Below are 12,175 nucleotides of genomic sequence, written 5' to 3' on the forward strand. Positions count from 1 at the left end.
TATATGAAAAACTTGTTCAAGTATTTTAATTCTTGGCCTTGGTATTGGTTTTATAACCACAAACTGTTAAAAAATAACTAACAAAGGTTAACTTTGTTTTTGATACATCTGTAAATAAAATGAACATATTCTATTGTTGTATAACCCAATTGTAGTGCTGGCTATTGTACTGCTGCATCGCTATCATTGAATTATAAAAACAAATATTCGAAAAAAATTTCTAAGCATCAGATTTTCATGCTTCACCGTATTCGATCCTGTTAAGATAACCAATTCAAGCCAAGAGCTCTAGCCAATAGGGCAAACTCAATTTGTGTCTTAGCGTATTGCACACCACACATGTGTACAGCTCTTTTTCAACAGCATCGGGTGACTCTGTTTCTTCATTATTGTTTTATGTCCCAAATTTTACTCCCACTGAATGAAACGATCAATTTGCCGCCGAGCCGTATTTTATTTACCCTTTTGTATACACTGCGGTTTTAGGCACGCAGACCAATCGAATTGCACTTTTCGGTACCTCTTCTAATCGTTTGCATGGATTCAACAAAAAAAAGCAAAACAAACAATCAAACAAGAAATGCAAAAAAAAATGGAAAGCGAAAACAATAACAGCTTAGACGAACTAGCGAGCTTCGAAAAACCACAGACACATCCTGCCCCATTGGCTCGAGCACTGCTCTACACCGACACTCTTCCAATGACAATGCACGGTACGTTAGACACTCGATAACGGTTCGTCCTGGTGGACGGCGGGACTGGCAAAAGAAAGCCGTTTGCCAAAATCCAGCTGAGTTTGAAACGAACGCAAAAACATTGACCCTAGCGCTGAGAAAAGGAAGCGAATTCCCGCCATTGCGCCATTGCACAGCGAATCATCGCACGGTATCAGACGGCAGGCAGCGAAGCTCGTCCGCCCAGCGTCAATTCGATTGACACGTACCGTCGTGCATCGTGCGCGAGATTTTGGTAACGTGCCCGTACAAGCGGCGCGCCAGCCATGACCCGGTCGGAATTACTCACGTCGTTCGGACGAGTGGCTTCACCGGAACATCAATCAACGTCGCCCCGAAACGTCGGATTTCACGCAGTCCGACGATCCATCAGTCCGCAGCACTGTGTCTGCGGTTCGGTCGGTGGATGGGTGGCACGACCGTAGAGGGCCAGCTGGCTGCAGTGCGGCCGGTTGAGTGGCGATTGAGAGTCGATGCGTTTTTGGTGGGCAGGGCAATGCAGCTCCACCAGCGCCAGCACAGAACCGGCAGCATTTTACGTGGTTTTTCCAGTGCATCAAAGGCGTGGTGGTGGAGTGGGAGGAGTAGCCCAAGCGGCACTTAGCTGCAACACTTGCACCCGCACACCGACAAACAAAGGCCAATAAATTAGCTTCCCTTAAAACTAATTATAAATTTAAATAAATAACTTTTCCGCCGACGGCAACGGACGCGGGTGCACCAATGTACACGGGAATGCTGTTGCGTTCGATGAACTTCGGGTGTGAATAGGGAGGGTTGCATTCGGGATTTGCCGAACGAAGGGACGGCCAAAGTTGTTGTGTTATGTATCTTGGCAAAACTTTCATTCGTCTGCCTTTGTAAGTTTAGCAATGGATTGCATGGAGGCCAAGTTGTTGTCGAAATGCAGAAGGGGTTTGAGGGCGATGCAACGGAGCTGTTGCAAATAAACAGTAAACTCAAATCACAGCCAACAGATTCAAATAAAGCAGAGGAAAACGCAACTAGAGAAGCAAGACTTTAGTTATAGCAGAAATGCTTTACTGGAGCGAATTTCAATTACAGATTATATAAAGCTTTAATTCTCCATATTCTAAGTCAGAGAAGTTTTTGAAGATAAACTACTATTGGAAACTGTTGTAAAGTCGGCAAATGTCAGATGAGGCGATGTTTTTTAGGGAAAGACCTAATAAAAGGGCGAATGCATCGGCTATTGTCCTCCTTTAACACAAATACATTCTCAAGGAAAAGTTGTAAAATTTAGGAAAAATAAAAAAAACCCTTTTATGGCGTTCGCTAATTTGCCTAAAAATTCGGTTTGATATCATTTTGTTAGTAACTTCTAACATCTACGTTGCTGAGAACTTGTCTTGCTATTCACGATCATTGTCTCGAATTCAAGCAATTGTATTCCTTCTAAAATATTGAAGAAAGTAACACTCAAAATCTTAAATAACTAAGTTAAACGAATCTGATCCTTCAACATTACACAAGTTAGTGCAATCTACGACGGGACTACTACTTCTGTATCGCTTTCTGACGAACAAAGTGTCGGAAGTATCCACGTCTCTGCCATCGCTTAGTGCAAATATCCTTCACACTGTACACACACATACCCATCTCGACTGCAAGCGACCCATGAGCGATAGAACACGTTGTAAATTAGCTGCAAATTAATGCTGCACCATGGCGAGCGGGCTCTGAGGCGAAAATTAAAAGAAACATTTAATGACTCGTCGCACACACACACACACACACCGTCGAACCGTCTTCATACTGGATGTACCATTTATTTCAGCCAATCTTCTCGCCTCGGTCCCATGTGTGTACGGTTCCAATGATCGGCACTGGTGCTGGTGGGCCAATTTCGACCATGTTTGCTCGCTGTTCCCATGTTTCTTTCCTTTTGGATCTTGGAAAGTTGAAAAAAGCACCACCATCAGACCAGTTCACGGCTTCATGCTCACAAACAAACACGTACAGCGCTCGACGGGAACGGAACCCGCTTGCTACTTCCCTTGCAAAGCTGAAGCCAAGTGTCGAGGCTGCCAAAAGTGCAACAATTTTAATGAAGCCATTTCGCAGCCCTCTTGACTTCCCCACGTTGACCGCAAAGCCCTGCGCTTCGGCGCACGATAATGGCACCGGCACTGCCGGGCAGGTCAGCATGGGACGGCAGAGCAAAAGGGCAGCCATTTTGGCTTTTTCCGTGTGCTCGGGTGTTGCCCGGGAATGGAGACGGTTTCCTTTCATCAGTGCCAGCGGGCTTCAGCCATCTTCCACGGGTTCGATGAAAATGACTCAACGGAAACACCTTCAGCAGCCGGCAGGCGGAGCCGTGCACCGACCGTGGCAATCGTCCTCGAGGCTGCTCGCTGTGTTTCTTAGAACTCTCCCCTCCCGCCAGTTACAATTTATTTTATCATCATCATCATCGCCATGAGCAGCAGTAGCAGTACCGGGAGGCCATCAACTTCAGTCCGGCTCGCTGTTTTTATCGTTATCAGCCGGCAACAGGATGCGATACCATTGCATCAGTGCCGAGGCAGATGCATATCCCCACCGACCCACCCTGTATGCACCGCTTGCAGCGTTCATTGCGATTCAGGTGAAAGTTTCATCACTTTCCAGGCCGGTGAGCAGTGAAGAAAACACTTCTTCAAATTTTATTTCCATCTCCGATCCTCCAACCGCTAGACCACTTCTCCTTACGCGGGGCACGCGGGACACGAAAGTGCTATTTCATCCAAGCTCACCAGTTCACAAGCTTGGTCGGACTGGTGTGCTGTTCTTCGTTGCTCCACCCGCTCAGTGTGTGCAGATGGGAAATACACAGGTTGCCACTGTGTGCACTGTCTTTGCACCCCGACCCGAGCCGGGGAAAACTGGCAACGGAGACTGTAATTAGACCCTTGTGCTGCTGACGAGAGGAATGCAATTAGTGTATTAGTGTGTGGGGGAGCAATTTTTGTGCTTCTCATTCACCGCCACGCCACGCTGGCAAATGTAATGTGGCCAAAAACTTTCCAACACAATGCTACCCGCCCTGGTGCCTCATCGAGTGGCGTCGTGGTTTGCATCGAATGTGTATGGTTTGTGCGATAAATGAGTGTCGTGGAGTGGGTTGCCGCTTCAAACGTAATGTTCGCTCGGTTCGGTGTGTTGTTCTTCTTTCCCAATGACAGCATGTCTTGTCGTACAGCAACAAAAAAGGTTTCCACGAGTTCGCCATGCAAAATGCACGTTAGTTTATGCTCTTTCTATTTCGAATGCATTTTGTCAAGTTGTTTTGAAATGTCAGCACATTTCTTTATATAATGACTTTCTCGGCCAGTGCCTGATAAATGCTGAAATTTGGCATTCACTAACATCAACATTCTTTTTTTTATTTGTTTTTACATTTCAGTATGTTTTAATTGAAAATTAAAAAGTTCGAAGTTTTTGAGTGTCATTGAAAGTTCAGACCCACAATTTCATCAGTGTTTTGCTGAGATCCAGAAATCTATTCAACATGTTTGGTTTAACTTTCAAACCTCGGTTTAACTAATTATATAATCAATTTTTAAGCTTTTTTTGTTCGCTGAACAACACGTACGTTATTTATTAACCGATGTTCTTCTTTTCATTTATTGTTTTAACCTTAAACAATGTGCTTACACCCTAACAACATATCCGATACTGAATGGAACACATATTAAATTTGTTTTAGCGTCATATTTTTATTTTTCAGTAGGGACGCCCACGCCCATTTACATCACGATTATATAAAAACAGTTGTTGGTTTTCCTATCACCAGAATTTAAAAAAATATTGTTTAAGTGCAGAGAAATACATTCAACCCTACACTGGATTAATTATTATTCATCGCAAAGTACTTTGATGGGTTAAGGTATACTCATGATATTCATTTTTTCACAAAGAATCCCAAAAAATACCACTCAAGGCAATTAAAATTTTTCGACTGCTTACTTCATATTCTTTAAAACCTACACTATTACATATGCCTGCAAATTATGCATTCGTCACAAAAATATCGAATGCTTGTGTTAAGACACTAACATCCAATCCAACCGAACGTCACTCAAACTGCTGTTTCATGCTTGAATTCAATATTTTTACATAAAAACCACCAACAGGAAGCCAAATTTAACAGAAACAAATCCATGTCCTCTGCCCTGTGTCCCAGTAGAACGGAATCGAGATGATCAGTCGTACAATCCCAGTCGCACAGAGTTTGTAGCGGGTCTCGAAATATCTAGGATCCTTTTCGGTTCTGAACCGGGCCGGGGATCTGAGGATTTCGAAATTGAATTACGGCGATAGGGATTGAAATTTATTACCGATATTTTTACTGCCTCAAGTGCCATAATTCACCTTCACCCTTCCATTATCGCCTGGCAATGATCCTTTTCCCCAAGTACCATCACGAGCTGAAGGACTTTTGCTGCTCGTGCTGCGGTAGTGCGCCCAAGCTATGTTGATCCTTCAGTGTATGTGTGATGCTACCCCCATTTCTGCCTAACAGACTCTTTACGATAGTACGCCCCATATAGAAAATCTAAAAGCAAAATGATATTCTTCAGCAGGCAGCTGACACGAATGTTACGGAGGATGGGCTGCGATGCTAAGGGAGGTATGGCAACAGTACCTCCATTAGTAATAGTGCCAGTAGAAACGTCGAATAGAACGTAACGCCACTATAAATCTGCATATATCACTTTCCACACCCCCGTGCCCACCCGCATGCATCGTAAATGAGGGCTGGAGTGGTTGAAACGAGAGTTGTGCATAACATATGAAACCGTCGTACCAAGCCAAAGGACGAAACAAAGCGTGCTGGTGTGATTTTTGCAGCAATCGATTTATAGTTTTTCGCAAACCTGTAAGGCAATTAGTGGTATATGTGAGCGAAACAGAGAAGAAACAATGTATTGTTTTCTTCATTTACTTTTCTGCATCGATATTGCGCTGATATCTCTTCTACATTTTTAATTCCGATGTAATTTCATGGTTACATACTCAAACAGCAATTTCAGAGGGATTGCAAGGACAACTATAGAACTGCTTTTAGTTGCAATTTTCACTTCATATGAATATATATTGAATATTTATACTTTATTCTTAATATCGCTCCTTAACGTTCGAACATAACGTTTGAAACTAGTGAGAATTGATCCGATTACGACTTTAAATACAACGTAAGATATTGAGTTGAGCAAAACATTGAAAGAAGCATAATCAACTAAATGATTTGAATTCAAATGAGTCAAAATTTGAATCAATTTGTGATCAAATCAAAATAGTATATTTAGGCTCAAACAATATCTATCAATCTGTAGGATTTCGCTTGTCAATAGGACATCGAGCAAAATGTGGAGTTTAAACTGTGAAAAAATAGCACTCAGCTCAAGGAGCTTCAACAATTTGGTTTGGAGTGTTATACCGTAATCGTGAAGGAACAATGCAAGTATTTTAAAATACAGATCTAAATAGTGTTATTGTGTACCGATTATGAGTTACCTCTTAAATGACGTAATAAACATCTTCGTTATAAAAGTAGCTAAGTTCAGTTGCAATCTATAGATAGATCAAACATACATAAATAGATAGAGTTTATGCTATAGAAAGAGAGTTAGTTATAGAAAGGTTTTGGCTATCTTTTGATTTGAAATAATAGAATGAGCAGTTCGGAACAATCGATTTTTACTGAAAACATGTCAGCCATGTCAGCCAATTGTGCGCAGTACTTCAACAAACAAGAACTTTTTTAACCAGAATTATTTTAATCTCGTTCTAGTTTGAGGCTCAGTACTCATGAATATAACATTACAAAGTTATCCCTGTTTTCCCCGATCCTTATAGAAAATAGGAAACATTGGCTTTGTAATAATTGCTAGCCATGTCCTTAAGGTAAAACATTCCCAAACTTTGGCGATTTTAATTGTCAAAACTTGGAAAAACTTCTCAACTAAATATGATCTTTCATTCCTTTTATCTTCAATCGGAACATCATAATAAACGAATAAGCGGAAAAGAGTCCCTAGCCGTACTTCAATCATTTATCATTTCTTTCATAACAACTAGCATATGCTGATTGCACGTAGAAGAACGCAGCAAAAGGCAATCCCTTTGAAAAATTATTTCTCTCATTCAAAAGCGCTTGTCGCAATCTATATCCAGCTGCAGTCCCCATCCCAGAAAAAAATCTTTGTTTGCTTTCTTTTTTCTTTCCACAACTGCAACTGCAGTGCACTATACGCTTCCGTCAGCACGATTAAACAAACAGCCGTTCAAAACTGCATGTGCAAATGCAACTGTTATCCGTTGCCAACTCTCCATCAAACGTTCAAAAGTCACCGAAGAAAGTTGATTTTTGTTCCCATCCTTCCCATGCCCGATGCTAGCACTACAAACACTTCCAAGACTAAAACGCTACCTTTATTGGACCCAAAAGAGGGATAATAAATAAACAACATCACTACGAAAGCTACGACCACAACACGGATACGGGCCAACGGAATGTTTCGGTCAGCTTTTGTCCGCCAATTTAGATCATCCTGCACGCCTGCAGCAGAAACAGCGCGCACTGAAACACACTCACAATCCGTTTACCTTGAAAATATCCCCAAACGGTGCGCTGGACGGTACGGTCGCGGTATTCCCCGGGGACACTTTGCTGTTGCTACCGCTGCTGCCTTTGTGATGAGGGCGATGTTGTCCCGTGCCCTTTCGGATCCGTGCCCGATATCCACCGGTGAATGGCCCGTCGCCCTGGTCGGTCGTTTCCTCGATCGCGTCCTCATCGTCCTCGTCGTCGAATCGGGGCGGTTCATCGCCACGCTGGCCTATCTTCGGCCGCACCCGGTACGGGTAGATTGCGTTCTGGAGCGCATTCTCTTTCGTTGCTCCAGCGGTCAGCAAAATCACGGTCGGCTGCGATGTGGTGGAGTAGTCACGGATGTAGTTCTGTAGAATGCTCAAAAAGAACAGAAAAGCCAACAGCGTCAGCACCGCCACGGACGCACCCTTGAAGCGGAGGCCTTTGTACAAAGGCCCCCCGTACGGTCCCCGGTACAGTGGAAATGCCGGCGGTGGTTGCGGTGGTGGTGGAGGTGGTAGCAGCGGTGGAGGAACCGGATGTGCTCCCAGCGGTGCCGGCCCCCAGGGCAGAAAGCTTGGGAAGAATCCTCCCGCTCCATTGCCCTCCGTTCCGTGCCAGTACTCGCTCGCCTCGTCATCGTACAGCTCGGGACCGGTGCCGGGACCGTACACGGGATACTTGCCACTGGCCAGCAAGGCGGGTGGCTCGTGGTGAATGCGCTGCGTGATGCTGACCGTTTCCATCGGTGGAATGCTCGTGCTGCTGCTGCTACTACCGATCACACTACCGATCGTGCTGAATCTATGCAGCAAACCGTCGGCCATCGTTGACGATCGGTTGGGACACCCGTTCGGATGAGCTATCGTCACCGTACTAACGGTTTCGAGGGCACGTCGCATGCATTTTACCCTTGCACAGGTCGTAATGAAATTTCTAACAATTTACCAACTCACACACACGCACGGTCAAGGTTCGGCGAAGTTCAGCTTTTCTCCAAAACATCCCGAGCGCGTGCCATGTGAGCTTCGCTGGACCGTTAAATTGACACCCTCCAAACGTCAGCGGCAGCTTAAGGCACATGATTGTGTCAAATTGCGCGACAACAAGACACGTTAACGATGACGACTCTAATGCAAGCTTTCCATCTCGTAGGAACGGGAAAATCGGATTGCTTTCCATGCGAGTGGGCGCCATGCACTTTCCTACTGCAATCGCTCTGCAAGAGCAAGGGCGAGCGAACAAAATCTTATAACCTCACTAAACCAACGCTAACGGTAAGCACTTATGGGTCGTCAGCACAGAAATAGCTTGTTGAGTTGGCAATAGCGCGCACACGGCTTCATGTGATGCAGTTTGAATCAGAGAAGCACTGATAAATGTTTGAAGTACAAAGCGACGCAGGAAACACTTTTCAATCGAATTGCGCTTATTTTAATGTCAATGCGACCTTTGTGTGCGAACTATGGTATGGTTTCAGAGAAGGCAATTTTAATATCATTTGAGCAGAAGAATAAACCAATTTGTAAAATGCCAACAAATTAAGAGGCTTGTTAAAAATATTTGAATTTGTTCCTAAAAAAAACTATGAAGAAAAAAGCGCAGTTAAAATTTTTGGGAAATTTAAAATGTCGCATTTTCGGAGAATAAAATGTTATCAAATGGTATAAAATGAAGGAATGAGTGCTTTTCGCGATAGCCTCTAACTTAAATATTTTATATTACATTGTTGTCTTATTTCGAAAAAAAGCCCAGCAATGGTGTCTCTAGGGAAATCCCGTGGAGTTCAAGGCGTGAGTTCAAGCCTCGTATGTACCGTGCAAGCTTGCAAGCTGAGAGCAAGCTCTCACAATCAAATGGCGTGGTACGTGGCCAAATAGAAGAAAATTATCTTTATGTAGTCCGATATTTATGTACCGAAGCTATCGTGTATTAAGAGCACGTTCTATTGGAATGATGTTAAGATCGTTTTCAATTGCATCTATTTGAAGTTGACTTTTTCATGCCAAATAATGCAGAATAGAATATGTTTAAAACTCTTCCTGTTTTATGTTTTATGACTTCCCATTCTAGCACAGAAATTCACTACGTCATTGTGGTTCGATAGCCTTTCCATTGCATACAGTGCCAACCATCGAAGCCGTCGCGCTAGCTTTTTATGATCATAATCAATCTATATATATATATAAATCTCGTGTCACGGTGTTTGTTGCAAGCAACCTCCAAAACGGCTGAAACATTTTCAACGAAACTTTGCACACACCTTATGGTGGTGCCTGGTAGTTTACACTCGATGATCGGATCCTGAGGGGATACGGGCACGATACAACTATCCCAAGTAACAAATCAATAATGGAATATTTTAATTTTTTTTTTTTTGAATAACTAAGTTTGTCGGGCCAGCTAGTTTATCATAAAAAAACTAGATTAAATTAGTATCATGGTAAGAAACAACGAACTATTATAATATATTTATTCAAAAAATTATTCGGATATCGTAGGCATTGTTCAGTTGTAAAGTTGTAAATGATAGGAAATAATAAAAAATTAAAATATAGACACTATCGTTCCATAAAATATTTCCAATAATTTATTTAAACAAAACGAGCCGACAGTTCCTAATGCACCTCAAAATGGATTTCCGGCTCCTCGCCTGACTCTTCTACTAAATATATGTTTTATGATATGACTTTGACCGCATCAAATTAAAATATTTCTCGAGTCTATTAAAATACTTGAAAAAAAAACACACTTTTGTGAAAAAGAACCCTTAAAACAGGCGCCTTGAAAAGGGAACGCTGTTCAATTAATTTGAGTACTTTGCTCACGAAAACTTTCCCAGCTGTACCTTGCATGCATTTTTTTTATTGCTACCTTTTTGGTAACATCCACCAACATGGAAACGAGTCACACATATTGCTGCTGTCACCATTTTACGCGACGCTGCTGCGGCCGGTATCGCTACAATTACGCTCCATTGATTTTCAATATGCACCGTTTTACCGGGCGCTTTATTCTTTAATTATAATATTGCACCGTCGGTTTTCGCATTTTCCCACACGGTGTACATCATTTCGCCATTGACCCTCTCCAGGCCCGGGTTGGATAATTAATTATGTTGCCAAAATCCAACTGTGGACAACACGCACAAATGATGAAAAATGAATCCGTTTTGCTGTGTCCCGCTGCCCACAGCATTCTCATGCCTCCACGCCATGCCTTTTGTGCCATGTCTGTCTTCGCGGGCAGGGTCAAGAGGTCCAAAGCGGAACAAGAATGGGCAGCAAATTGCCATACTCCGAACACACCGAGGGTACGAAACGGGCATGCAAACGGGCTTAATGCACACTCGTCACACAGGACATGCCACCTACGCCCTGTCGATCAACCGGATGATCGGTCAATCGTGAAACGTTCCGGCTTGGTGCCACCGGGCACGCAGGTTCGCTTGCAGCGGCCCACAATACCGCAACAAGGCTCCCCCCCTGACCCCTTCATGTCCATTTTCCGGCGGCTAACTCGACGGTAATCAATCCCGGAACCAATCCCGACAGCAGCTGAAGCTTATCCGCGGTTTCCGGGCATGATCGGTGGCAACGGACAAGGTGGTGATGCCGCGGCGTTTCCTCCCTCGTATCGATAACCAAAGGCAGGGCTTAAAAATAATTGAGAATGATCCTGGGCGTGAAAAAAGAGACAGCCAACGGTAACCGATTCGGGGAAAAGCTTGGCTGGAAAGCGGGTATTAATTTAATTAAAAATAAATAGATGAAAAACGTTAACAGCACACTCTGCAAAACTCGGTCAACGGTTGCGACAAAATGGCCAGCGAAGAATTTTTCATGCGGTGCTATAATTTGAAATAAAAATATGCTCATCATGTCGATAATCAAGTATAATGATACGATAACTAGCCCCGGTCCGGTCGGCCGGTAATTAATCTCTCATCATCATTTTCAAGCTGATCACACCCATGAACAAGTCACAAGAACATCAAGAGACAAGTAGCAAAACCTAGCCCACGGCCCCAACACAGAGCTCCGCATTTCGTACATCCGTTTTTAATCACTCAATACTCATTATCGGAACCCGCTGTGAAGGGTGGCGGAAAAATACGCATGCTGGTGGTATAGGTGATGAAAATGAATGTTTTATGTGCAATAAAAATACGTTTCGGATCCATTCCTATCCAACCCGCCAGTTGTTTCCTTTTCTCCCCCATCATTCTAACAGAACCGAAAATGGTGTGCGTTTTAATTCGTTTATCGATGTCGAGAGCATGTTTCGTGGCAGTTGTTTTGTTTCAACGGTATAGTGCATGCCCAACTTGCCCAACTGGCAAAACATTTACCAGTTGGAGAGCTCGAGATACTCTCCTGATAGTAGTCGTTTTTGATAGTGCTTCTTTCTTCTTGGTTATTTGTTCGAATGTATTTCACATTACGACCACTTCACTGCTTCATGTTTTGCCTGCGGTATCGCTTTTTCATGCACTAAATGGAGGTGTTTTTGTTTTGTTTTGTGTTTGATTCGTGCACTGCCCATCAATTACTCACCCATTCATCCGTCGTACCAGTCGTATAAATGTCACCGAAGGCAGTGGTTCTTTTAGTAGTGCGAAAAATAAAACACAAACCCATTTCGCCAGACGGTGAGCGAGTGGCGAGAGTTTCAATCAAATCGCTGCATCGATGTATAAATCAAAACGAACCGAGTGAAATTTAATTAATTACCGAGCGAAAGTTTTATCGACTTGATTGAGCAGCTGAGTATATTGGTGGAGCGGACAAGTGAGGAACAGTACTAGTGTACCATACTAAAGCATTGAAATTCAGGGTACTTT

The 12,175-nt window shown here is 43.3% G+C and overlaps 1 protein-coding gene across 1 annotated transcript; it reads right to left on the reverse strand.

Moving 5' to 3' along the window:
* Positions 1-7,331: 7,331 nt before the first annotated feature.
* LOC11175567 (uncharacterized) lies at positions 7,332-8,208 on the reverse strand. The gene has a single exon (XM_003436671.2). The coding sequence runs from the start codon at positions 8,157-8,159 to the stop codon at positions 7,332-7,334; it is 828 nt and encodes a 275-aa protein (XP_003436719.2). The 5' UTR covers positions 8,160-8,208.
* Between the last annotated feature and the right edge of the window lie 3,967 nt (positions 8,209-12,175).

Source organism: Anopheles gambiae, chromosome 2 (genome assembly GCF_943734735.2).
Source record: "Anopheles gambiae chromosome 2, idAnoGambNW_F1_1, whole genome shotgun sequence".
Lineage (NCBI taxonomy): Eukaryota > Metazoa > Arthropoda > Insecta > Diptera > Culicidae > Anopheles > Anopheles gambiae.

Excerpts from the sequence above, each read along its gene's own strand:
- LOC11175567 (XM_003436671.2), bottom strand. The coding sequence starts at position 8,159 with ATGGCCGACGGTTTGCTGCATAGATTCAGCACGATCGGTAGTGTGATC.